The sequence below is a fragment of the Dermacentor albipictus genome, chromosome 9 (genome assembly GCF_038994185.2).
Source record: "Dermacentor albipictus isolate Rhodes 1998 colony chromosome 9, USDA_Dalb.pri_finalv2, whole genome shotgun sequence".
NCBI lineage: Eukaryota > Metazoa > Arthropoda > Arachnida > Ixodida > Ixodidae > Dermacentor > Dermacentor albipictus.
In genome coordinates this window covers 38,834,341-38,861,476 of record NC_091829.1, presented here as the reverse complement: position 1 = coordinate 38,861,476, position 27,136 = coordinate 38,834,341, and the positions used below count along the sequence as shown (strand labels likewise).

Below are 27,136 nucleotides of genomic sequence, written 5' to 3'. Positions count from 1 at the left end.
AGTATTACGCCGCTCTGTTTAATAACCTTCAATCACGGGTTTTTACGATACCTGATTGTGAAAACTGGTACGTTGCTTTGCGGCGTTGTTGGGGTTATACAATCTTCTCGTTCATTAAAGCTTTTCAGTTGCGGCAAGCGATGAAGGAGTCTCTAAACAGCTTTTGCCTTAAAACTGTGCGTTAAGACAATTCCGATCTCATATGAACATGGGAACATACGTTGTAGGCGGCCCAGAACCAATTCAATCGAGCGGTGACGAGAACTACAGCCGGACATTTAAATGTGATTCTCAGACTGGCTTAAGGGTTACAGTTCATCTCGTATGTCTAATTCCGTTATCGGTCGGACTTTGCGAATCGCGCCAGCAAAGCGAACATCACTTCAAACACTTCTCGGTCAAATCTAAACCTGCGGTCAGAAAAGGAAATGTGTGTATCTCCCGGCCGAACACGTAACAATTAGTGTAACGCAGATTGCACAGTAAAGTCAGTAAAGGAATACTCACATCTGCAATCTCTAGAGATGCCATCCTGAGGCAATGGCCCTGCGAGAAACCAAGCGAGAAGATCAGGACAAGTTTATGGTTTCAAGCGCGGAGAAAGAAAAGCACTAGGCTGTATAGCATCGGGACAACACGATTGAAGCCAAACCAATCGGCGCGGCACGTGATCATCACATGGTATTAGTGTATGCCACTCTGCAGCCATAGCCCCGGAAATGCATGCAGCGGAGCAAATGTGCGCTTCGATTAAAAGCTACCGGGAACCAAACATTCTCTACCAGTGCGCTTAATCTCGCAGGTTTCGCCGACTTTGCGAGAGGAAAAGCGAAGGGAACGGCTTCAATGCAATTCAATTCAGCTTTATTCAACATCTGCCAGATGTTTGGAGCACGGACAAAAAGCCTGAAAAGGCTTGACTGGGTTTGTCACGGAGAGTTGGCTGGCCAAGGCTAGCTGCATTGACATAGCGCTCCTTCCTATTTTATTTCTTTAAATTAATTTATGGGGTTTTACGCGCCAAAACCACTTTCTGATTATGAAACACGTCGTAGTGAGGGACTCCGGAAATTTGGACCACCTGGGCTTCTTTACCGTGCACCTAAATCTAAGTACACGGGTGTTTTCGCATTTCGCCCCCATCGAAATGAGGCCGTCGTGGCCGGGATTCGATCCCGCGACCTCGTGGTTAGAGGCCCAGCACCATAGCCACTGAGCAACCACGGCAGGTTATTTTATTTCTTTGCTCCATGGTCTCGAGACGCCAAGAAATCGGTTTGCGGTCGGTGATTGACCGCAACAGAGTAACAAGCAAAGCTATTGTGACTACTGAAAATTGTAAAAGAAGAAAAAGGAGAACAAAAGCCGGCCTGAACTTTTGTGTCAGGCTACGGAGACCAGATAAACCACGGGGCTTTAAAGCGAGCAGCTGTCCGGAGAATCTTGAATGTCGCAATACAATGTCTGTCGGTACACCCGTCGTGGTTGCTCAGTGGCTGCGGTGTTGGGCTGCTGAGCACGAGGTCGCGGGATCGAATCCCGGCCATGGCGGCCGCATTTCGATGGGGGCGAAATGCGAAAACACCCGTGTACTTAGATTTAGGTGCACGTTAAAGAACCCCAGGCGGTCGAAATTTCCGGAGTCCTCCACTACGGCGTGCCTCATAACCAGAAAGTGGTTTTGGCACGTAAAACCCCATAATTAAATGTCTGTCGTTACATCTTATTCACGCGGCCTGCGTGCAAGCTAAACTGCGCGCGTGTTTGTAGACATTCGGTTCGCTCTCACCTCGAGCGCCCCGTCACATGCGCGCCTGAGAAAACACGAAACTTGAGATGACGGAAAGCACGGCCTCCTGGTTTCCCAGAGATACGCGGCTTCTCGGAGAAGCACCGCGCGTTTCTTAACTCTCAGAAACCAGAAGACAGAGAGAGCGAGCGATGCAGGAATATGGAGGCAGGTCAACAGATTAGTGACCAGGGAGGAAAAGAAAGAAGAGAAGAAAACAAACATGAAGCGGCGCACAAGATTAACGAAAACGAACGAAAGAGAGAGAGAGAGAGAGAGAGAGAGAAGGGGAGGGGAGGGGAGGGGGGAGCGAAGTTGGATGAAAGGTGACAAGAATGTCAAGTGGACGTCAAAGTAGGCATGTCATAGGACGCGGGCATTTGAGACGCGTTGCCGCCGACACGAGAGGCGAGCATGCTACGCGAACCGTCACCAGATAGCGATTATCTGCACAGGCAGCAGCTGTCATATGCGCGTGCTGCAAAAGCCGCTGCTGCAATGAGTCCACTGACGTTGCCGGAGAGGTGAAGAAAGATGCCGAGAAAGGAAAAAAAAAGAGAGCGATTCGAGGAAAAGGTCTAGACAGAGCGAGAGATAGACACAGGCAGAAGGAAGCCACGAGAAACTGCGAAAACTTGAGATAAAGAAAAAGAAAAGGAAGACCGCGGAGTAGGGAAGAGTGGTCCGCTCTTCAGATTGAACGCGCGCTTGTGCGCGCACTCGAAATTATTCACGCAGGATGCACGTGATTCTGCCGGCTGCTTTTTGCTTTTCTCGGATATCTCTTCGAGAGGCACATGATTTGTGAGCTGAATTTGCTAGTATAACAAAGAATAAGAATGCATATATGTCGACGAGAGGAGAGCGCTTGTCATGCGATGAGATTTTGAGAGGCCGCTGAGACCGTCCGGTCGGTGTGCTAAAAGATCCAAGCGTGACTTTCCTATTGTCCCACACTAAAAGGGTGATCAAGGATAGCAAGCGCCTGCTATTGGACGGCCCCGCTGCCTAAGACGCAACGACCAAGGCCACTAAGGCAGGCGCTACCTGGACCTGTCGAAAGCCAAGCTCATCGCCAAATTCACCTGCCCGTGGATGCACTAAGAAGCTGCGTTACGTCATCGAAGGGAACCGCCAAGTAGCCTGACAATATTAGCCACGCCTGACCCGCAGCCTTTCTATGCCTTAACCAGTCGATAGCGTCAACAATGCCGCAAATAAATTATCTATTGATTCAGTTATACAGGCCAAAGATTGAGCGCTCGAAACAAGGACGATGGTCGCCATCGCTCCGTAACTGTACCATCTCTCAGTGCATTCTTTGAAGCCTCATCTGTTCCCTCCAGTGTGATGTATCAGGCTGGAGCTCTTCACGAGCAATGAATAAATAGGTGATCAATTTCTTGGTCTGTTAAAGCAATGTTGTGGGCTGAGTGTCTTGGGAGTCCCGAAATTCAAGTTGCCAACAGTTACCCCAAACGCACCTGGTAAAAAAGTGCTCAAACCCTTGACGGTCATTGGCTCTCGCCGTGTAACGGTGACACAGTTTCCTTTCTAAAGTTTGCTTTCTCAAGTCGGCTTTGAAATCACTGACTGCCGATGGAACGCAGGCATATTGTGTGCTATTTATTTGACTGTGAGTTATTCGACAAGGTTGCGCCACTTTTGATTGTCCATCCCTGACAATACCACATCATGTGAAGATGTGCCAGGCTGCCATCCAATCCTTCCAGCGCTTTTGCGAGCTTAAATGAAGTGGCTTCTAGACGACTTGGAAAGAACAAGGTCTCCACGAGCACACGTATAATGGTCAGCCTTCCTGAAAGCACATCGTATATAGTGCACTAAGAGGCGTCGCGCACTCTGCTGACATTTCTGCGAGAGTCTGAATTGACCGTCAGACGGTGACGCATCTTCCTGACGTTACAAGACATACTCAGGCGGATCAATTGGAAGTGTCTGAAACATGGCGGATGTGAAGTGTTTCCGGCTCTGTAACTGATTCCGGAGCAAACAGTTTGAAAAACCATCGCCTTGAGATCTGTCTTTTTGTTGCTCCGAGGTAGCGGTCGCTAGGCGCTGGATTTGGAAACCACCTATTGCCCGCGGCATTTGCCAGGTTATCCCTGCCCGTTAGCAACAACGCCAGCAACAACTATACGACCGCCTTATTCATCCTACTGTTTTCGCAACAGCTACAGCCGTCTTTACACTGCATTCGAACAGCATCCACTCGTTCAAAAGGTGCATGGCGCTGTCGCAACGAACTCTGAAGTGACGTAACGGCGATTACAGGTTCTGCACGATCGCACCTTAGGAAAGTGTGGCGAACAATACCAAGCGACGACCTTGCACTGTGTGCGCGTTGCTATGGCGACCTAGGCAGACACAAATAGAGCCTAGGTCGCCAGAATGGAATAAATGGAGACGGTTACCGCGTAAGCATTTTCTTTTTCACAATTCATTTCAATTTTTTTTTTCTAGAGCAAGCTCTTTAATGCGGATACCTTTCTCTCCCATTTTCACATCACTCTATGGTATCTTAGCTTAAGCTATTCTAATTTTTATTTACGCATTTTCTTTCTTGCTTTGCTGGTACATTCATTCTGCATTTTTTAAGTACTTAGTTAAAGCCTGTTGGCTTTGTTTTCTCCTGCAGAAGGAATTATGACATATACCCAATAGCCGGTACGCACCGTAGTTGAGAATAATCACCCCACTTTCCGTCTCTCGTGTTCTATATTTTGTCACAAAGTACACCCGCTTTTCCAAGGCTGAACCGTGGGTTACTCACTCCTCGTGTCTTTAAAACACGCACCTTGTTAACGCTTGCGGCATTTTTCTTTCTGTTGGCCCTGCACACCGCAGCGAATTTGTATCATCACCTCTGGACCTCGGCAGCAACCTCTCGCCTAGATTGTTTTCGAACGTTCCTCCAATTCCCACGAGTCATCTAGGTTTTACTTTGTCAACCTCCAATCCATTGTCGTCCGGTGCATGTCAGTTGGACGCCAGCCAAGGGTCTATTATAGCAGCTCTCCATAAATTCATCATTACGTCCGAAAGGTCGCGCTGCTAAATGTACCGATCGTGGTGTACTTTTCTTTCTTTGACTATAGTAAACCATGGTGGAATACCACTCTCATTCTGTCACCCCATGTTTTGTCTTCGATTGTTGTTTTCTTTCGTATTATTTTTCTTGTTGCGTGCAGTTTTTTTTATCTCCTGCATGGTCAATCAAACTCGGGGGTATAAGTCACGCTTTAAAACCAAATCAGCAACACTGGGCGGTTAGTGTCATGGGGCGTCGGAGAACGGAACACGTCGGTCATCAGGCGGCTCTGTCCGAGCCAGTATCGCGGAAGCACGTCGACGCACTTGCGCGGCACTGATAGTGCGCTTCGCCACGTAACCCTACACTGGTCGGTGAAACAGAGTCCCAGATCAAGCAAAATTTGAAAAAAAGTTGTGCACGGTTAGTTTTTGACATGGAGTGTACATTTGCACAAAAACACTTGACGGCTGCGTTCCACCGAATGTCGTCTTGGTAGGAGATTAATTATTATTATAATTAATTAGTAACTCGTTCGCTGAACTATGCACAACTGAAAAAGGCGGCACTAAAAGCGGTACTACACGTGCTATGCATCAAGTTTTCGCGCTGAAGTTCGAATTTTTAGGCACCAAACTCCGCGTGGCATAATTGACGCGTTACAGCGATAAACGCAACGAAGGCGTGTTGTTGAGCTGTGTTGTAAGGACATCGCGCAGCACATTCTCTAGCTTAATGTTTTACGGAAGCAGTATTCCAAGTACAGTGTTACAAACTTTTATCGAAACAGCATTCTAAGAAACATATTGCGACAGATTTCTTTGTGCAGTAAGAAATGCGGTACAATCAAGCTCCCGGGATATCCTGCACTTCAGCAGGAGTTGCGCGCATTCCCTTATCAGATTCGTCGCCTCTCGGCATTGTGCAAGCAGTAGCACAATATTGACCTGCGCAATACTATTGCAGGCTATTGTGCAACGCATTCACTTCCTGCTCATTCATCTCTTAGGACTGTACGCGGTGCGTGCCCACTAAACTGCTCTCAACACTATAGCATCCACCGTATATGGTATTGCATCATCGCCTCCCTTTCTGCGCTTCCTATCCCTGTATGTCCCTAATCCTTTATTCCATTTCTTAGTAGCAGGCCAGAGACAAGCTTCTCAGGCCGACCTCGTCACCTATCCTATCAATAAACTTTATTCCCCCTCTCTCTCTTAGCGTTACTGCATAGTTTCGCAGGTTCTTACGGACCAAGCTCTTTACGAAAAAAAAAGAAAAATGGGCAGTTCAAAGGAAACGGCGCAGTTCTATTTTCCTGTACGCGCAGAACGGGCCCGTCGTTCCATTTGTCGATTTTCCCGCGGCAACCCGTTACCGTTCATTGAGATGACAGGCCACGGTCACATTACGGCGCGACGCGGCTTGTCTGACCGCAATTGACAACACTATCGCTGCCCGTTACCCCCTCTTCTCGGACGTCCCATCTCTGCGTACATCGCCGTCACACATATCCGCCCGTTCGCGCCGTGTTTACCGCGGCGTCCAGGCGAGTCCACGTCCGCCATTCCGTTGAACCAACGGGGACGGACCGTTCAACCCGAGTGCGCCCATTGAGGCCGTTTCGGTTTTTCCCAGAAGGCCACGCGAGAAGCAGGCGGCGATGGGGGGGGGGGGGGGGGGGGTGGCACACACAGCCTTGAAGCGCGCGGGAACGTTTATTAACTCCCGGCGCGGGACGGCGATCGGGGTATCAATATCTCGTTCGCGCCGCTCCCGCTGACAAGGTCGTCTTCGTCGACGATGCGAGCCAATCTCAAAGTCAAATGTCCCCTCTCTGCGCGACGAACGTCAGGCGGTGCTGCAGGCGCGCTGCGATTTGAGAGACTCCGATCGACTGGCATGTTTCGCGCGCGTCTCTCGACATCACCCACCTATGTACCAACTCCCCGAAATGAAAACAACAACAACAACATAATGATGATAAAATAACATTCCTAGCGAAGAGTAAAAGGGGGGGGGGTGAAGGCGTGATGACGTAACAGCTCAGCGTGATGGCGACAGAGCGTCGAGACAGAATGACGAAAAAGCGCGCAGTGTAAGACGAGTGCGTTCCGGTCCTGAGAGTCGCGAAATCAGGCAATAACATCCGGCCGCGGAGACCCTGACATATTTTTTTTTTTTTGGCGGGGGTCAGCGATCGCAGGCACCGTCCACATTCGTATGACGTAAACCTCCACGTAGAAAAATTTACGTGTGCCTCACAACTCCCTTATGCGATATTCCCATAGGCCTGGGAAATCCCAGTATGTCTCACGTGGAATTATTGTATTCGGGGGTTATGAGACATGCTTTTTTTTTTGTAGGGCTATCAGCTCTCACAAGCGGCAAGGAAAGTAGATTTTTCTTAACTCATGGTGGGAGACCGGTTTGCTTTCTTTCTGACTTCTTTTGTTTGTTTGTTTGTTTGTTTGTTTGTTTGTTTGTTTGTTTGTTTGTTTATCTCCATTTACCGCCGTTCTAATAGACTTTCATGGAACCAATATAAGCTAGTCTGTCATACAATGCGCATAAAGTTACCCGGAAGGCTTTCAAGTATCGCAAATGCAGTAATTCTGGTGTATGCGCGCGTATTCCTTTTGCTTTTTTAATTACATTACAATGAAATTCGTAGCGCGAAATTGCATTACCACTACAACTACGATGACACGTAGTGTTAAGGTGTCTGTCCACCGAGCGAGTATACACCGTCATTCTTTCGTTCTTCGTTTGAGACAAACTGAAGTGCCATCTTCCAGACACGAAGATCACGGGGCATTTGGCCAAATGCATTATTAAACAGTCCCTCTTTTTTTCTTGAGACACTAACAGTACAAGTAGCCTGGTATTCTAGACGTCTGTTCCAATTGCGAGAGAAAATTACTTCCTCTCCGGATGCGGAAGCCGTAACAGCAAATGATTCATAGGACGTCGCTACAACGAACATTGCCGAATTGCAATGCTGTCATCACGTTATCACCCATCGCAGGGCGATAATCAACCACCGCCGTCGCGTCATTTACAGCAGGACCACATCATCCCAATTCATCTCGCAACTCTTCGCTCGTCGAGAAAGACTAAACGAGACGTTCGTTTTATTTATCAGGCGCTTCATTTCCTGACAGTTTGTGTCGGGAGATGTATAGAACCCTGCTTGAAAAAAGACATTAAAAGCAGGCACTAATTGAGTGCCTTCTGATAAAAAAAAAGTGTTATTCCAAAACTATACTTAACCGTAACATGTTGATTACTAGAAGAGCAAAATGAAGTCGCAAAATTTCATTTCCTGAATTTCGCGCCAAAACCACTGCGCCGTCATGTCAGTGTGACGTCGCTGATTTCGAAGGATTACCGTTTATTCGGGATGTTGTGGCGCCGATCAACGTTCCGGAAACCTGCCAACTTTAGGCTCCTTTAGAATGCAATCTGTGGTTAACTCTTTTTTTTTTCAGAAAAAAAAACAATTATCTAGTCCCGAGCAGACCCCTTAAACATTCATAACGCCACGGCGTTCTAGTGCGGCAACTTCCAAGGTGGAGTCGCCACCATTCATTCATTCCTTCCTTCCTTCCTTCCTTCCTTCCTTCCTTCCTTCCTTCCTTCCTTCCTTCCTTCTTTCTTTTTTTTTGTTTGCGTGTTTTCTGGCTTATGAAGCCTCCTGTACAGGTATAAACGGCTCTTTATTGCCATTAATAAAGAAGATCACATTCCTAATGCAGCTAAATCTGATTTTTTGCTTTAGAGTATCTTTTTTTTTAAGAATAATAAACATGACTTGTTAAACGTGCTCTCAAGGTCAGGCGTCGGGGAAATACAGGAAGGTCGGACTAGAGCGGAATGTCGCCGCAGCATCTCTGACTGTTTGTATAACAGCGCCGAGGCTTAACGCGTAGCACGTGGCATAACTTAACATCGCACGCCAGTCGCTGGCCCTGCAGAGCTCGCCTGTTGCTCCGAACTCTGTTGCCCGGCTGTTCTCTTTTAACAAGCTGCGACGACGCAGCAGAATGACTTGCAAGACTGCGCGCCCGTAACAATCGGTTCGCGTTACGCGCCAGCGCTGCGCCGAGACTGAGAGACAAAGCAAATGTAGATGCGGGTTTTTCCGTGCCGACGCAAGCCCACGAGCTCTGAACAGATGGCTGCGATTTTAGGCGCTATGTTGTTTTTTCGGCAGGACTAAGGCGGCTGAATTGTGGAGCGCTTAGGCGTTGAAATCGTCAAAACTGCTTCTCTCTTTGACATTTGACTGCGCTAAGTAGTGGTGAGCCAGGTAATCCAGAAAGCCAGGTATCCACGTAACATCACAGTTCCTTGTGGCATCACGGCCCGCTTGTAATTTCAGGGTTATTTGTAACACCAAGGCTGGTTATAACATCACGACTCCCTGTATAAAGTCCCTTTCGAAGCCTTGGAAACGAAAATAACGCTTAGGACGAATCTGCCCACCTGAAAGGGTACAGAGTGAGTAGAGGGCACAGTGAAGTTCAAGTGAAGACGAAACTTGAGCATAGGTACAAACACTCATTAAGCTGAATGAGCGGGCCAGGTACATCGCAATGGAACTTCTTAGCGCATTCACTGACTCAGGACTGCTGAATCTGTGCCTTTCTTTCGTCTCTTATTCTCCTGGAGTTCGGAGCAACAGTGCACATTTCTTCACTGTCAATGATCGGAATGCACATTTTTTTTATATATATTGTTGCGTGCGAAGGAGACCGTTTGTAACCCTTACGGATGAAGGGGACCGTTTACTTGAAGTCGCGGAGGTGAGCGCAAGAGCGGTCAGCTGGTTTATCCACTGAGCGTCGTCCTCTTCTTCCTTCCTCCACCCGGGACCGCAAGCACGTTCACTGGTCTTCGTTTTCGTCATGCGTAACATTCCTCTCGTCGCAGACGAAGCCCGCCGGGCGAGTCAATCCATGTGTCTTGACGTGAACAATTTCAAGCGGGCGACATGGACCACTTGTGTCTTGGCAGCTCTTCTACCACTCGCCGTGAGGCGAGCTATGTTATACGTGACTTCTGTGAGTCTGTCAATAATCACAAACGGTCCATCGTAGGTGGCCAAAAGCTTTTGGCATAACCCGCGTTTCCTTACTGGAGTCCACAGCCAGACTAAATCACCAGGGCGATAGGTTACCGGACGGTGGCGAATGTCGTAGCGTGCTTTCGATCTGTCCTGCGATGCCAAAGTGCGCAAACGAGCAATACGACGAGCTTCTTCGGCGAGGCAGAGAGTCTCGGCGACAGTGGGATTTTCGTGACTGCAAAAGGGGAAAACAGTGTCGATTAAGTACCGGGGTGGCCGTGCGTACAGCAGGAAGAAAGGGCTATAGCCGGTGGTCTCGTGCTTGGCGGTGTTGAACGCGTACGTGATAAAAGGCAGTACGTCATCCCAGTTCTTGTGGTCGGATGACACGTACATAGATAGCATGTTTACAATTGTTCGGTTGGTGCGCTCCGTAAGCCCATTCGTTTGTGGATGGTATGGTGTCGAGTGACGCAAGTGGGAATCACACAAACGAAGCAGCTCCTCTACGACGTCTGCTGTGAATTGTCGTCCACGGTCGCTGATGATCACGCGAGGCGGACCATGTCGCAGGATCACATATTGCAGCAGGAATGTTGAAACGTCAGTGGCAGTTGCGGAGGGCACTGCCGCCGTCTCGCAATAGCGTGTGAGGTAGTCGACGCAAACAACTATCCAACGGTTTCCCTTGGCTGATTTTGGAAATGGGCCCACGAAGTCAATGCCCACTTGTTGGAAAGGCGTGCTTGGAGGCGGGATCGGCTGCAGAAGACCTGCTGGAGCAGTAGATGGCCGTTTGTGGCGCTGACACTGCATGCAGCTGGCCACATACGTCTCAACAGATTGTCGCATTCCAGGCCAATAAAAGCGTTCCTGAATCCGGTAGAGCGTCCTCGCCGAACCTAGATGGCCAGACGTAGGGTCGTCGTGCATAGCACTCAGAATCGCTGTGCGAAGGCTCTCCGGCACCACTAGGAGAAAACGTGCGCCAGTGCTGGAAAAGTTCTTCTTATAGAGGAGTCCATCACGTACACAGAAATGGTTTGCTGTCGTCGAGGCGGTCGTAGCGGTGAAGAGCGGTGTTAATTTACCGTCTTTTCGCTGTTCGGTTTTGAAGCAGTCGACGTCTGGAAAACGCGGCGACACAGAAGCCACGAGGTGATCGAAGTCGTCGGCGTCACAGTCCGTAGTACTAAGTGGCATACGCGAGAGACAGTCCGCATCAGCGTGTCGTCGACCACTCTTATAAGAGACGGTGAAGCTGTATTCTTGCAGTCGGAGCGCCCAGCGCGCAAGGCGGCCACAAGGGTCACGAAGATTCACAAGCCAACATAATGAGTGGTGGTCGGTGACCACTGTAAAGGGGCGTCCATACAGGTAAGAACGAAACCGCTGAACCGCAAATATTACCGCGAGGCATTCTTGTTCCGTCACAGTGTAATTCTGCTCGGGCCTACTTAATGAGCGGCTTGCATATGCGATCACGTGTTCGCGGTCACCGTAGCGTTGAACTAGGACGGCACCAATACCTATGCCACTGGCATCTGTATGGAGTTCTGTCGGAGCTGAAGGACTGAAGTGTTGAAGAACCGGTCGTGACGTCAGCAGGAACTTCAACTGACGAAAAGAAGAGTCACACTCCAGAGTCCACTCAAAGGGGGTGTCCTTCCGTAGCAGGCATGTCAGCGGATACGCAACGTCGGCGAATTTAGGAATAAATCGGCGGAAATAGGAACAAAGCCCCAGAAAACTACGGAGCTCCTTGGCACAGCGCGGTGCACTGAACGCTTCAACGGCTGCTGTTTTCTGGGGATCAGGGCGGATGCCATCCTTGTCGACGAGGTGCCCAAGCACAAGGGTTTGGCGGTCTCCGAAGTGGCATTTCTTAGAGTTTAACACTAGACCAGCGTTTCTGATGCAGTTCAGGACAATATCCAGACGCGAGTTGTGTTCGCTGAAGGTGCGGCCAAAGATGACGACGTCGTCGAGGTAGCACATGCAGATGTTCCACTTCAAGCCACGCAATACAGTGTCCATAAATCTCTCGAAAGTAGCCGGAGCGTTGCACAATCCAAATGGCATCACATTAAATTCGAAGAGCCCGTCAGGGGTTACAAAGGCAGTCTTCTCCTTGTCGTCAGGATGCATCGGAATTTGCCAATAGCCGGATCGTAAATCTACTGAGGAAAAGTAAGAGGCGGAATGAAGGCAGTCTATTGCGTCATCAATACGTGGGAGTGGGTACACGTCCTTTTTTGTTACAGCATTCAAACGGCGATAGTCGACGCAAAATCTCCAAGATCCATCTTTTTTTTTTAACAAGAATCACTGGAGCTGCCCACGGACTTGCTGACTCTTGTACGACTCCCTTTTTAATCATTTCTTGCACTTGTTCGTTGATAATCTGGCGCTCTGATGGTGAAACACGATATGGCTTTTGTCTAATCGGATTTGCCGAACCCGTGTTGATGGTATGGCGCGTCCGAGACGCAGGGATTGCAGGTATATTGTCCTTCTGCGCAAAGTCGAATACCGAAACGTGCTTCGAAAGCACACCCACTAACGTTCGGCGTTCACTCGTGCTGAGCGATTTATTTACCATCGACAAAAGGGCCGTTTCCGAACTGTGGCCGTCAGGTTCTTCCGGCACATCTGTAAGTTCAGCCACTGATAAGGACGCGTGTTCCCTGGCGAAGGCTAATTTCATGCCATCTGATAGCATAACGGGCTCCTTAGAACAGTTTACGGTCCATAAGCCAGTGCGTCCACCTTTGATCGACACCACACAATGTGGCACTAACACATTCTTCTTCATACAGTTAAAGTGCATCGGTTCTACGGTAGCTTCGAAGCAGTCGGAATCGGCGCCGCAACAGACAACGGGAACGCAAACTGTAGATGATGCAGGTATGACCGTATCACCACAAACACACAGTGCAGTTTCGCGATCTACAGGGTTCTCCAGGAGTCCTGATGGAATCCTACCACTTAAGAATACTTTTCCTGTGCGGCAGTCGACAGTAGCACCACACTCCCGCAAGAAGTCCATGCCGAGAATAACATCATGAGTCGACCGAGGAATAATTACAAACTCTGTCGTAATAACATGGCCTCCCAAAAATACGTCAGCACTACACACACCAATAGGTCGCAATGGCTCACCACTCACTCCACAGAACTTTGAATCTTCGTCCCATTTAAACAAAACCTTTCGCCCTAACACGTGTTTAAACGAGACACTCATGACGGAAATTGTTGCGCCTGTGTCCACCAGAGCCATCACAGGGACATTATCTACAAGCACGCGCACTTTGTTTTTCAGCATCAACACAGGAGGTATTTCTGTCAGTAGCACGTCTCCAGCGACCTCACCTCCATCGGCCGCGCTAGCTAGTTTTCCGGTGACGAAGGGGACGTGGTGCGATGCCGCGGTGAGGGAGAACGGGGAGCACGACGTTGCGGTGGGGGTGTCAAACTCCTGTCAGATGCCGGGGAGCGATTCCGGGAGCTTCTCGGCCAATACTCGTCGCCAGATGATACGTGTGCTGGCCACGGGGCACCGTGTGACCATTCGGAGGGCCGAGAAAACTCTGAGGGCTGGCCATACCACGTAGTCATACGCTGGTTGCAAAACCGCGATATATGACCCGGGACACCACAGGAATAACACACCGGGAGAGGTCGAAACCTTGGTTGTTCGTCGATGAAGCGGATATTATCATTTTCCCGCGTGTAGTGGGTTGGTTCGTGGCGTGTGTCACGACGATACATCGGGCGTCGAGTAGGCGTGCGTTGAGCGCGTTGGTCATAGCGCGGAGTCGGAGGGCGTGTTGTCATCCTCGGCTGTGGGGCTGCGCTGTACTCTACGGCCGCTGCGGTAACCATCGGTTGCCAAGGGGCCGAATGTGGCGTCGTCATAGCCTCACGTGACGTGTACAGGCCATGGTGGTCAGCAGTTGAATGCAACTCCTCGCGGCGGGAAAGTTCCTCGCGGACGATCTGTCGGATGGTGGAAGGAAGGTCGAGGCAGGGACTCGTGTCCACACTGGCAACCGTCGTCACGTTTGCCAATCGACCAAACTTTGGCGCAATCCGACGCATCTTGAGCGTTTCAAAAGTCCTGCAGTGCCGAATGACGTCAGACACAGAACTGAGGCTCTCCTTTCCAATTAGAAAATTGTATACATCCTCAGCCACTCCTTTCAGCAAATGTCCGACTTTATCTTCTTCTGACATGCGAGCACTGACCACCTTGCACAGCTTTAATACTTCTTCGATATATGTTGTGCATGTCTCACCTGGTAGCTGCGCCCGTTGAGACAGTGTCTGCTCCGCACGCTTCTTTTTGGCGACTGAGTCCCCAAAACAAGCCTTTAGCTCGTCCACAAAATGTTCCCACGTCGTAAGCGCGTCCTCGTGGTTCTCATACCACACGAGGGCGGTATCGGTCAGGGAGAACACCACATTGGTGAGCTGAGCGGTTGCATCCCACCCGTTGGATTTGCTCACTCGTTTATAGTGGACGAGCCACTCGTCGGCATCTTCCCCCGCTTTGCCTCCGAAGGTGGGTGGAACTCGGTAGTATGGCAGTGGACTGCTAGGCGCTGCCCTCGGGGTGGCTCCTTCTTCTGGCATGTCGAAGATGGTCACGGCTGATGGCGGGAGGCCGGCAAGTCGACGGCTTCGACGAAGCTGCGGCAGTGATGGTTCCGTTGTTGGGAGCGTTACCCAGCACCTCCACCACTTTGTTGCGTGCGAAGGAGACCGTTTGTAACCCTTACGGATGAAGGGGACCGTTTACTTGAAGTCGCGGAGGTGAGCGCAAGAGCGGTCAGCTGGTTTATCCACTGAGCGTCGTCCTCTTCTTCCTTCCTCCACCCGGGACCGCAAGCACGTTCACTGGTCTTCGTTTTCGTCATGCGTAACAATATTATAGTTTTTCTTGCTGTGTGCTCTCGCTGGAGTTCCTGGCTTAGCTCTCCCTCTCCTTCACTCACTCCGTACCGTTCGCTCTCACATATGCTGATTAATACACGGTTATTCATCGCGCCATATACTGCGCAGGAACATTCATACATTAAACGCTACTGATTTAAGTTTACTTATCTGCCGAATCAATACATACGCTAGATCATAGATGCCGTTTAGCGGATGGCTGCTGATTAGTTTTTACCAGTGCGGTTCTTTAACGTTTACCAAAATTCAAGCAAGCATGTGTTTCTGCTGTGTGTTTTTTTTATGTATATGCGAATGTGAGTTTTATGACCAGAAGTGAAGGTGAACAAGCTCCAGTTTTTTTTCATGTGCATGGTGGTGGTGGTGGGTTGTAGCAACAGGCGGGTTTAGCCTGGCGATCGAGGCAGGAAATTGCTGCGCCCGAGCATCTCTTACAATACCACTGCCGCGTTCCACATGTCCATCAAACCAGTATGTCTTAAGAATGCGATAAGGAGACGTGACGTTTCTTTGCGTCTATAACCGATTCTTCGGGGAACACAAGGTGTCGTAGGTACGCATGCTGAAGGTCTTTTCTTTTTTTTTTGCAGATTCTCCAGGAGAGCATGTGCAACGGTGCATGAGTTTTGTGGGGCTAACGTAGGAGAGAGCTAGTCGCATTCAGACGAGAAAGTGCACGTATTTACAAAAAGCTATAGCTGCGTTCAGAGCGCAGCGCGTATACATACCTCTGTATCAGCTTCATACGCGCTATTTGCATCAAAGTGTCTTTTGCACGTCTTTCGCAGCGGGCATCTTATTTCGCATCAACACCCTACGCGCAATAAACACACACACACACACACACACACACACACACACACACACACACACACACACACACACACACACACACACACACACACACACACACACACACACACGCACACGCACACACACACACACACACACGCACACACACACACACACATCTCCGTTAGCCGACGAGTGAAAGTGTGTGGAGATGTTCGCAACACACAGACGCCGGGCCGCAAGCTTGCCCGCGCAGACGTAGATATCTATACATGAAGCGCCATCATTTGCATACGACGATCTGCTCGAGTGGGCAGGAAGGCCGGCGGTAGGACGCAAACACCGTCTCCGAACGCGGGCGCACCGCTGAGAAGAGAGCCGCCGCTGATAAGGGCACGCGACAAATCCAATCGAAGAGGTTCTCGTTTCGTTTCTTTTTTTTTCTCTCTTCTCGTCATTGTCAACCGCCGTCAACGAAGAGCCGATCCCATCGCACAGAAGCCGCTCCGCGCGACGCTAACGTCGGCAAACGACAAGTGGACGCGGCGCGCGCGCACCCCCCGACAATCGTCGAGACCCCTTATCTCCATCAAACGGTCGCCGGCCCAGCCACGCTCCCGAAAGGAGAGTCGGTCGGCATCGCTATGCAGCGACGTTAGTTGGCAGCGGTTGCCAAATCGTCGCGTCTCGACAGACGACAACAGTTCGCAGTCAAGTGGCAGGACGACGAGGACGCCGCGTGCGCGTGAACCGTACACGCGTGCATGTTGGGAGAGGGGAAGCGCCTGAGAGAGAGAGAGATTCTTGTTTGGGAAGGAAGAAACATGGGGTAAAGTGCAGCGCAGTAATTCTCTCAATTATCTCTCAGATGAGGACACCTCAACCGCGCTGCACAGGGGGGGAAGGGATAGAAAAGAGTGGAAGTGGCCGAACTTGCATGCGGCGTTTGCTCGACTCGGAAATGAGGTCGCAAATACCGTATCTTAAAGCCCCCTCCCCCCCCCCCCTCCCATTTCACTATAATGTGAGCTCGCTACAGTGCACGGCGTTCTCAGCAAGGGCGGAGTCCTATATGGTGATGTGAACTAGGTCCCGGGTTCGATTCCCCGCCGCTCTGGCTGCCTCCCGATCTTTCTGTGCCCATTAATCGCCCCCCTCACCCTTTTTGCAAAATAAGTAAAGTAAAAACAAGAAATACGTCCGGAGCGCACCACGGCGTCCCTCACAACTTCTGGGTCGCTTTGGGACGTTATAACCCCGTTTTTGGAACGTTACATTTTTATCCTTGCGATGAAGATAAACGCGTTCTATTCCATCAGTCAATCAATCAAATCACTCAAAGTTACGATCTGGCGCAGAAATACCACGCTTTGCGGACGAAGGGAGCGCTATCTTTAGAACTATTCGCGGGAGTAAGCATTCATCCCACGAGAAACACCCGTAGGAAAGTTGGGGAGTACCCGTGTTCCTCGTCGCGGCTAGTTCACTCCCGTTGTGCCCAATTGTATTGAACTTCCTTTAGTGGGGAGTGCTATACACTCTTAAAAAAGTTTACACCCTCTGGATCTTGTCTTGTCCCACAACAATAATCGTCATCTGCATGGCTTGCGTTTCTTGAAAACCCAGCGCTCGATACTTTCCTGTCAAGAATTCTGTGCCACGCGGATAACGCGCAAGCCGTTCGTGACTTGTAAGTACCGGGCTCGCAGCGTTAAAGAAAAGAAATGCGGGCAAGACAGATGCCGATTATTGTTGTGGGACAAGATACGACCCACAGGGTGTAAACTTCTTTTATGGGTGTAACTTTCGAAAATGGAGTTGGACATGGTGTTACTCCCTCAAAAGGTGTTGCAACGATTCCATTTGTTACAGTGTAGAATTCATAAGACGGTGTTCCGGGCTTTGATGCTACGCTGGTGTTGCTACGGGTCATAAAAAATTGTACATTTTCGCTTGAACATTCAGTAGAAATCAGGACATCTTGCAGGAGAAAGAAGTATCTTAAACGAAGTTTTTGCTCTCGCCGAAGAAGTGCTTATTGTCATTATTGTCAGTTCCACAATGTGTCGTCCATGAAGCAGAAACACGATACAATGATCTGCATGCTTTGAAAAATCACATAGAACAAAGGAAATCTGACACACCATAAATGTGAAAAAGACGCCTTCGTCGAACCTTCAAACCAGTCATGGAAGGCTGCCGGATGACAGATGGTACCTGAACCCTCAAGCGTAAAGTGTGTCTTATCTATGCTCAAGCCCCCCTCGTCCCCCCCCCCCCCCCAAAAAAAAGGAGCATACATCGTTCGTTGTTCGGGCGCAGTAAAAGTCGATCAGGTTTTAGTAGTTATCTACATAAGAAAGTTGTATCGCTATTGGTTTTCTGGAACACGCCAAATATCTGTAAATTCTGAAGCTTTGTCCCTGAATCACTCAGAATTTGAAAACCTCAGTAGCTGTGGCAACACTGGGCTACGCTCGATACTGTGCTGAATAATAAGCACAAGATGTCCCACGACGCAGAGGAATGCGCGGCGTATCGGTTCATGTTCATTAAACGATCACGTTCGTGATTGGCTGGCGCTAGCTGCAGATTCCACTCCAGGGTCATATAACTGTACAAAGGAGTCTACCGACTGTTTCACTCTTTCCTCTTCCGAACGGAGTCTGCCGTCATTTTGACTCCTCATTTTATAAAGGAGCTGTATAGGGAAGTTACACTTCGGTCTGCATGCGGCAGCAACGTGTGGCGACGTGGTCGTTATACAGAGGAGTTACAGTCAACCACAAGAAGTTTACTGACCATGGGGTCTCAGAAAACGTTCAATTTCCGAGCAGCCTTAACAGTAGTCAGTAAAACAGAACATCACAATGTTGTTCACATATGTTAGCAGAGATTGCAAATGCGAATACTAGACTGCGCTGTGAGGCTGCGCCGATATTCAGCTTTTTCTGAGACCTCGTGTTCCGTAAAATATTGAGGTTGCCTGTACATGCCCACTGTGCAGGGCGAAGCCAGCGCAGTAAGCCGACACAGCATACAGGAATATGCATCGTGTTATGAAAGTACAAAACTCGGATATAGCGGATGACTCGCACCGCATACAGTGAAGCGTTTGCAGGTACTTAGGTAAATTTCAGGCAATGGCAAAACAGACACCTCTGACTTCCCAAACATGTGAGAACTCTCATACACAACTCCGATGTTTTCAATGCATAACCTACCCGGATTTGTACAGATCTGCGAAGGCTTCTTTTTCTTCTTCTTTATGCTATGTTTGTTCTGCAGCTTGAGAGCTGTTGCTTAGATGAAATGGTCTATAGTACCGCGACGGGACTGTCTTCAGACGTCATAACAGGTACGCTTTGTAGGCACACTTTGCAGGCAAGCGTGCGCCGTGTAATTTGTGTCGGACTTTTGAATAATGTTTTTTTTATTTATGTATATGTTCTTGCCGGCGCCAGAAGTTGAAGTTGCTTTTTGGAGTACTAACATCTTCTACAGACAACCTCGAAAATAGTAAGAGAATGTGAAGTGAGGTATAAAGATAAGAAAACCCAAAGGCGCTTCTCTCTTGCGAAGACAACACCTCCAGTTAAGTCAGAACAGTGTTCTCGCATAGTGGCATCTAAAAGCACGCTTGTAAGCTGCACAGCCTCAAGTGTGAAGTGTGCTTATCTGGGGAAATGGTGTTACGAATAGCTGCTGACCGGTTTACACCTGTTCTACATTATGCACTTGCTTGTGAAGAGTACGAGCTCTGATGTCCATATAAAATTGAATTGCGATTCAGCTTATCTAATTTTATTCGCTACGCGTACCGGCTAGCCTGCTAGTGAACGAGCGGATCGAAGTTGGTCTTGAACATGAGGAATGATTTTTTCTTTTTCTTCGACCGTTATATTAGGCTCACAAAGCCGTTGACAACGTTTTTCGTGCCTCACACGATCGATACTAAATTGAGCAAATAGATAACCTACTGCGAAGTGCGAACACGAAGATAACACGGTAAAATACCTGAGTTTTTCGTTAATCCTTGACATTGCCCATCACAAACAGGCGTGCTTCAGAACTATTCAACCTAATATGGTGAATCAAAGGAACGGAACGAGCGTGGAGCTTTAAGAAGGGCATTTGAGTCACAGGAGCGCTCAGCCATGCCATCACAAGTTTTGATAAAATAAGTAGTTGGAACTCGAAACAGTAGACTTGGTGCAGTCTTCGTGGCCTCTATTCGGTGTTACCAGTATTGCTGTGGCCTTGTAATTCTAAAATATTTGTAATTTTTTACTCTGTACGAAGTTGCAAGCAACTACTCTCGACCGCTTACCCTATTCCGTGGTGCTACAGTAACTTGTTAACCAGGAGACCGCCAGCAAAAGGGACAATGATTCAATAGTTTTCCCAAATACATTGACAGTTGGCAGGCAGCTTGAGGCAGCTTGAAACAGGGAAACGTTATAACACGTTTTCTTTCTAGTGGGAGGGTATATAGCTTCCCGCCACAGAAAATAAGTTATCTCGTTTGCATTTTGGCGCTTTCTGTAAAAGAAATGCTAACGCGCTCGCCACATTCATATAGCTGTAGGCCAGACAGTTGGGTGAAGTCTTCTCTGTTTGCTAGATACGATTCAAAGAACTGTAAATGTCAGGCCACCACTTGCGCCTTCGGATCAAGCTAAATTTCTTGCAAAGGAGAGGATGAACGCGTTCAATTGCAAAAATGCTCTGAATTTAGCAGCGCCATTTTTTGTACGTTTTCATAGTGACTCCAAAATGACTTTCTGCTATTTCCTAGAAAGCACTCGGAAAAAAATCGTAGCGTAGGTACTGCCATTGAAATTTGTGCCATGTAGGCACAGGTCGGTAATCTTCTTTTGTTAGTCTATGCTTTCTCTTCGCTTTCTAACCATACTGAGACGTGCGACTGAGTACCCACTGAAATCACAAATCGAACTCACTCAGAAGTCAAAAAAGAAACTATGGAATGAGTGCATCGCTTTGAACCGTTTTGCGACATCGGAGCAAATGCTCGACCAGACACTCCCCGACGACCTTCCTCGCTTCCAGAGTAAAAACACTCTTCGAAGGTGAAGCACAGAAATTAACGAAATTCTACGTTGAGCTCGTTGTACTCGTCTTTGTTGTCCATGACTCGAGACGCAAATTTTCGTTCACCAAGGCCTCAGATCAAAGAAAGTCATCTGCTCGAGAGCGGCACGAAGCTATAAAGGGAGTTTCTCAAAAAGAAAGCTTCGCAATTAAAAAAGAAAAGTAATTCATCCTGGCCCGGGAATCGAATCAAGGACCAACCAACGCCTTTCCGGGGCGACGTTTTGCCATTATACAGAACTAATTAGCCACTTCACTAGTCTTCTGAGCCACAGGAACTGATCACGAATCTGCCCGGAATCTTGACCACGAGAAGAGCCGCAAATATTCCCTAAGTATACTGAACTGCTTAATGACCGCTTTCCCGGTCGTCCAGGCCTCACGATATCCGTGAAGCTTCGAGAACAAGAACTGTCGCCGAAGCGTCCGGGTACTCACCTGCGTGGCAGGTAGCCACTGCCCAGCAGGACAGTGCGAGGAGCCTGATCAGCATGGTGCTTCAAAGGTCCACTGAGCCCCAAGCACCCGACCCGCAGCCACTTATCCCTTGCCGCTATCGCACTCCGCAGGGCCCTCTCCGAGAGGAGGTGGGGGTGCGGTGTCGACTCGTGGCGGCCGCTAGGCGCGAAGACGGCGCTGGTGTCGGCGTCGTCGACGGAGCTGCTGCTGGCTTGCGCAACGCGGCTTACTCGGGCATGTCCAAACAAGGATGCTCTCGATTCAATCACGGCCGCCGCTGTCGTCGAGCCGGCGGCTTTTAAAACGCGCCGAGGGAGACGGTCTAGGTGCGCGCGAAGGCCGCCATTGGCCAGTTGGGCCGATCACGTGGCCGCGGGACGTCCCCCTCCTCGTTGGTCAGTGGCGTCGACGGAACCGTGCCCTCTTCTTGCCGCTTCCTCAAGACGACGCGATAGTGCAGCCGAAAGGCCCGCGCCCGGGCCTTCACCAACCCCACCCCAGTGCAGGAACTCGAGAGAGTTCAGTAACCCAAAGTTTGCGCGGGGCTTGACTGTGACTGTTATCGTCTGTGGTGCTCTCAACGCTTGGTCCCTGTTTTTAGTTGTTACGTAGTAAGCCGGGCTGTAGCTGGAGGAGCGCCTGACACCAAATCTTCGCAGGAATTTGCCTTCCTATACACGAGCGAATCCCTTTACAAAGTGAAACAATGTGTATAAACGTTTCTAGGGTGCCTGTCGCATGTTCCTTATCTCGTTGATACTTGAACAGAGCCAGGGTTGCATCGGGTTTCCAAATAACAAGCGCTGCCATGTCTTCCGTCTTTCTGGCTTCAGAAAAGGCGTCGCTCGAGAAGCGAATTTCAGGAAACGTGCGGGTTACGTATTCGGACGTGATGAAGAAACAAAGCTCAAAAATAGATAGTGCGCGACAGAAATGCGGTCCCGTCACAGAGTAGTACGGGTGCACGAAAACGAGCAGTACGGTGCTGCCTAAAAGTTTCGAAACCCTTACGCAACGGCTAAGGCGTTCACGCCGATTATGTCTGCAAGCGAAGCGACAAACGGGAACCGGGTCGTATACTCGGCTCTAGAAAGAGTAAACCTAACCTGAACTAACCTAACTAAAATGCCACAAGTTGGTTCCGGATAAGCACCATGGCAATAACATAGTATTCTATTGCACAGCGAATCCACGCGCCAACCAAAATTGGTAAATGTATAAAAATTTGCAAGTTGAGCTGTATCGTGTACTGGACATCACAGCAGTGCTGATAGCGAAAAGCAAATAATCTCTGTGTTCATCAGGTACACTGGCATCGATCATTCTAGTTGCTTGCGGTTGTGTGTGCTTGCGTAGCGTAAAATATGTGAGACTTCGTAATTTCAAGTATTAAATCTAACATCTGGTGTAGTATTATACTCAAGGCGTACGGCCAGGCAAGCGTCTCCAGAATCCATTAAAGAATGTCATTATCTCTTTCTTAGGTTGAAAGATATTTAGCGTTGCGAGGAAAGATGACTGACAAAGTGAATCTTGGTATCAGTATTCATTGTAAATAGACCTCGTTTGCTGGAACAACGTTCTCGTGTCAAATCTCGACTGCACGCACGACAGCTTAGGTGTAAAGATGAAGTTATCCGAAGTTCTCATCACCTTCACGAGAGGCATGTCCCTGCACACTTGAGAATTTGGAGTTCAATGGTGCCGTGAAAAAATTTGGAGGATGCTTAAGCTTCGCCTTTAAGAGTGGAACGCGATAGCATTCAAAGACCCCTGCAGCTTCTCATCCTTCCCAGCTACTGGAGCGCATGTAACCGTAATGTTTACCGGGAAACGCTGGCCGCGAACGCTATGCACAAAGGCGGGCACTGTGGTAAAAACGCGGCCTCTTGCGTGTGCCGCGATGCGACTGAGGCGAGCGCCAGCTGGAGGTATTGCAAGGAATCGGGCGCACCGTTCCGTGGCCTCCAAGACACCCATCGGTGAATGGCCGAAACGGTGGAAAAAGGGTTTCTTTGAGTTTTCGCGTAACAGAATTATGTTTTCTCGTATAGTCAAGGCACAATCTGAGAGCTATTATGTTTGCAGCTTGTGTGTAAGACATCGTTTACGGTTTTTCCACATGTTTCAGCTTGAGAAATTCAATTCAGTAAATTCCTTGCGTCACATGGAGGGCCAGAGTATGGGTGGCTCGAAAGTCTTTCTGCCGAAACGACGCCAGACGCCATCGCCGGATTTTTCGCGACACGGGCTCCTTAACGCTATCGCGTTAAAATGTCTCCTCGCAGACTGATCATGCGGGCTGAAGTAAAACGAACAAGCTTAGGCGTGTTCTATCAATGCAAGGATCGATACAACTCAAGGTTGCAAGGCTGTGTTAGAGAAAACTAAAGTATTGATGATGCCGTGGGCGCAAAACTTGCTCGCCAGCATACATGTTGTTGCGGTTAGCGTATAACATCCCGGGAAAAAAGGACGCTCGAATGACCCTGCTCAACCGGAACGAAAGATGGATTCCTAATTTGCCAAGGTTGTCTCGAGTGGATGACCGGTCTGGCAAATGCCCCGCAGTGCTTCCAGGCCCCTTCGTGTGTGTGCATGCCTAAGTGGAACGAAGCATAGATGCCTAATTTGCCGTGGTTGGCTCGATGGGTTGCCGTTCTCGCTGGCGCTCCGCAGTGTTCACAGGCACCTTTGTGTGTGTGCGTGAGAACCCTTTTCACAAACTGTGCGACTAAAAGAGGGACCCTTTCCACGAACTGTCAAGCACTTCAGGAGAACACTTTCTGCGAACCAACGTCGCCTAGAAGAAAGGATCAAGCCGCCCATTCTCGGACCTACAGGCTCAGCGAAAGTGGGAGCAGCCCACCCACAACCAGACTCAGTGCCTGTCACGTGACGTTGACGTAAACAAGATCCCGCCTACGATTTTAGTGAGCCTATTTAAAGGGACTCCGCAATGTACTTTTACACTTCATTCTCTTCTTCTCATCTTTCACCAACCATTGAATAAACCGTGCAAGTTTAGCACTAGCCATCGTCTCGTCCTTGTCTGGTCGCCATGGTCCACCGGACGCCTGCAGTCTGCCGACGACGCCACGCTACGTACCCCATAAACACAGGTCGGGCGTCAAGAAACAGGCGTCGCAACTACTGCTCCGCAGCGGTGGGGTACGCTACCCTGGAGAACGCAACAATGTGCACAAATGCTCCATGCGCACCTTGTACGCTTCCTATCCACAGTTTTTTGCGCAATTTCACATTTCTTCGCAGTTGCAGTTACTACAGAAGCAGCTCTTAAGTGCTGTACGAAAAGCTGTCTCCAGTATACTGTACGAAAGACTGCCTCAACTGCACTCTACACAAGCTTATCTAAAGTATACTGTACGCAAGGCGGTCTCTAGTGCACTGTAAACTAGTTAGTTTAGAGCACACTGTACGAAAGATTGCCTCGGCAAAACTGTGCACAAGCTTGTCTAAACTATACTGTAAGACTGTCTCAAGTATACTGTACACAAGGTTGTCTTTAGTATACGGTGCGCAAGGTTGTCTCTACTACATTGTATGCAAGGCTGTCTCAAGTATAGCATTAGCAAAATTGTCTCAACTATACTGTGCGCAAGGTTGCCTCAAATACACTGTACACAAGCTTGTTTAAACTGTCACAAGCTTGTCTAAAGACTGTCTAAAGTATATACTGTATGCAAGGTTGTATCAAGTATGCTGTACGCAAGGCTGTTTTAAGTATATTGCAGACAAGTGTTACTCGCGTTACTCTGACGTAGTGCAGTACTCTTGCTTCTAAGTTTGATTTATCACGCTATTCTGGGACACGGATTCAAATATGGCGACGAAGCCAATGCATTGGCAAAGCAGATAGGCATCGCGCGAGCACGGGCGGTCATTATTTAGCACTTTGTCGTGGGCGAAGATGCGAAATAAGCCGGAGATGCTGGGTACCGTGAGCGCTTTATGCCTAAAATAGCAGCACTCTGCGATAAGTAAATTCAGTACATCCCCGTCGCAACCTGCAAGTGCTCTCTTTGAATACTGCCGCCGCTACAGATTCATTGACCAATGGGGTGAAATGCCTCCAAGGCAACACGGGTGCTTGACAGACGCTGCAGCGGAGCACTCCGAATAACTTTTGACAAAATAGGTTTACTAACCCGGTGCTCGGGTTACTAACCGACCTCGTGCTCAGCAAGAGTGCCGAGCATTATTGATGCACTTAAGCAGGCATCAACTAACCCAATAGCTCATTCCTTGTGGGGCCTAGTGGAATTGCTTTGTTTCCTTGGTTTATAGAGAACAATCTTTTTTTACTAGTTAGAATTAGTACTCTCAAAGAGGAAAAGAAGTGTAGGCTGGTTATGTGGCAGAGGTAGAGAGGAGATGGGAGAGCTTAGAAATTATATATATATATATATATATATATATATATATATATATATATATATATATATATATATATATATATATATAGGCTGCCACAACTATCATGCACCAAGATTTAAAAATATGCCAATACCACGCAGCTGGTCAGAACCAAGGTAATATTGTTTGCCGTCGCTTGGAGATACCCACATTAACTTTGCATTTCGCCTAATTACATAAATAGTCTGAATTTATTAGCTTCTCAAATATGATAGTAAGATTAAATGTGTCATTGAGAAAATTGTAGTGCAACATGAAACATTTCCGATACAGCTTTCTGTTGCTCAAGACGTGCTACATAAACGTGTTTTTCGAGCGCGAAAGAAGCTCGCGAATACACGCAAGGTGCCTCAAGCGGCCAGTCGCGCGGCAATTTTGCAATCTCCAAGCGACGGCAAACAACATCACCTTGGTTCTGTTCAGCTATGTGGCATTTGCATATTTCTAAATCTCGGTGCATGATAGCTGGGACACCCTGTATATATACAGTGCAGCTGGCGGTGATCCGATCTGGACCACTGTCAGTTGTACTTCGCTCCTGGAAGAGGCAGGACGTGTGCCGATTGAACTCTTGAAGTAGAATTTGCAACGTGATGAAAGCGGTTTAAAACGTGGATCCGGAACCTGAAAGTGAAATTTACCGTGAAATTGCCACTGAATTAATGAACCTGAACCACTGAACTGTTCCACATGTTCCACTGAACCTGTGGAACATGTTATTCTATAGAAATAGTCATTCACCAGTACTGAGCGGTAAAACACCACCTCAGACATGACATGCAGACAATTTTCCTGTTTCAGAGGGTCATTCTGTGCAGTGGCCATCGACCATCTATGAGAAGCATCGGTTCTAGTGCATATGGGAAATGCTTACTCTATGTGTTCCTAAAAAGTCAAAAGTTCGTTTTCTTCCCCACCCCCTTCCATTCGTTGTGGTAAATGCATGACTGGTCTATTTCTCATAACCTGTGTCCGGTGACTGTGATGTCGCTTCGCAAAAGCCGCCACGAATTTACTGAAAACACGTGACAGCCATTTACTTGTATTACACCAACGAGTCTTATTTCTCACTCAAGCGAGTAGTAGTTACGCTCACTGATTACACACACAAAAAAAAATACACCATGCTTCAGGGTGCTCAATGCGCTACTGGCTACCTACCATTAGCGGTACCCACTCTGAGTAGAAAGAGGTGCTTAATGCACTGATACTGTCGGAGGTCCCTTCAAGTGTCACTGCAACACTTTTTAACACGGTGAAAGGAAACATTCGTGATCTGCTGATAATGTTACCACGAACATGCAGGCCAAACATTATTTCCATGCGTGCAGAAGGGAGCCCACAATCTAGCATAAAACGCCGTTACGTCTAACTCGAGGCTTTCAAGGCCCCGCCTCTATCCTGTCCTCCGCTTGTGACACAACAAAGGAACGCGCCACAGCCCATACATGCCAGCCGTTGGACAATT

The 27,136-nt window shown here is 48.7% G+C and overlaps 1 protein-coding gene across 1 annotated transcript in view; it reads right to left on the bottom strand.

The window, feature by feature from the left end:
• The window catches only part of LOC135916521 (apolipophorins-like), a 78,668-nt gene extending 57,182 nt beyond the window's left edge, over positions 1-21,486 (bottom strand). Inside the window, exons 1-2 of the mRNA XM_065449919.2 lie at positions 21,211-21,486; positions 508-546 (exon numbers count right to left, since the gene is read on the bottom strand). Of these exons, the coding sequence (XP_065305991.1) occupies positions 508-546; positions 21,211-21,265 (94 nt within the window). The 5' untranslated portion in view covers positions 21,266-21,486. The remainder of the gene's footprint in view (positions 1-507; positions 547-21,210) is intronic.
• Between the last annotated feature and the right edge of the window lie 5,650 nt (positions 21,487-27,136).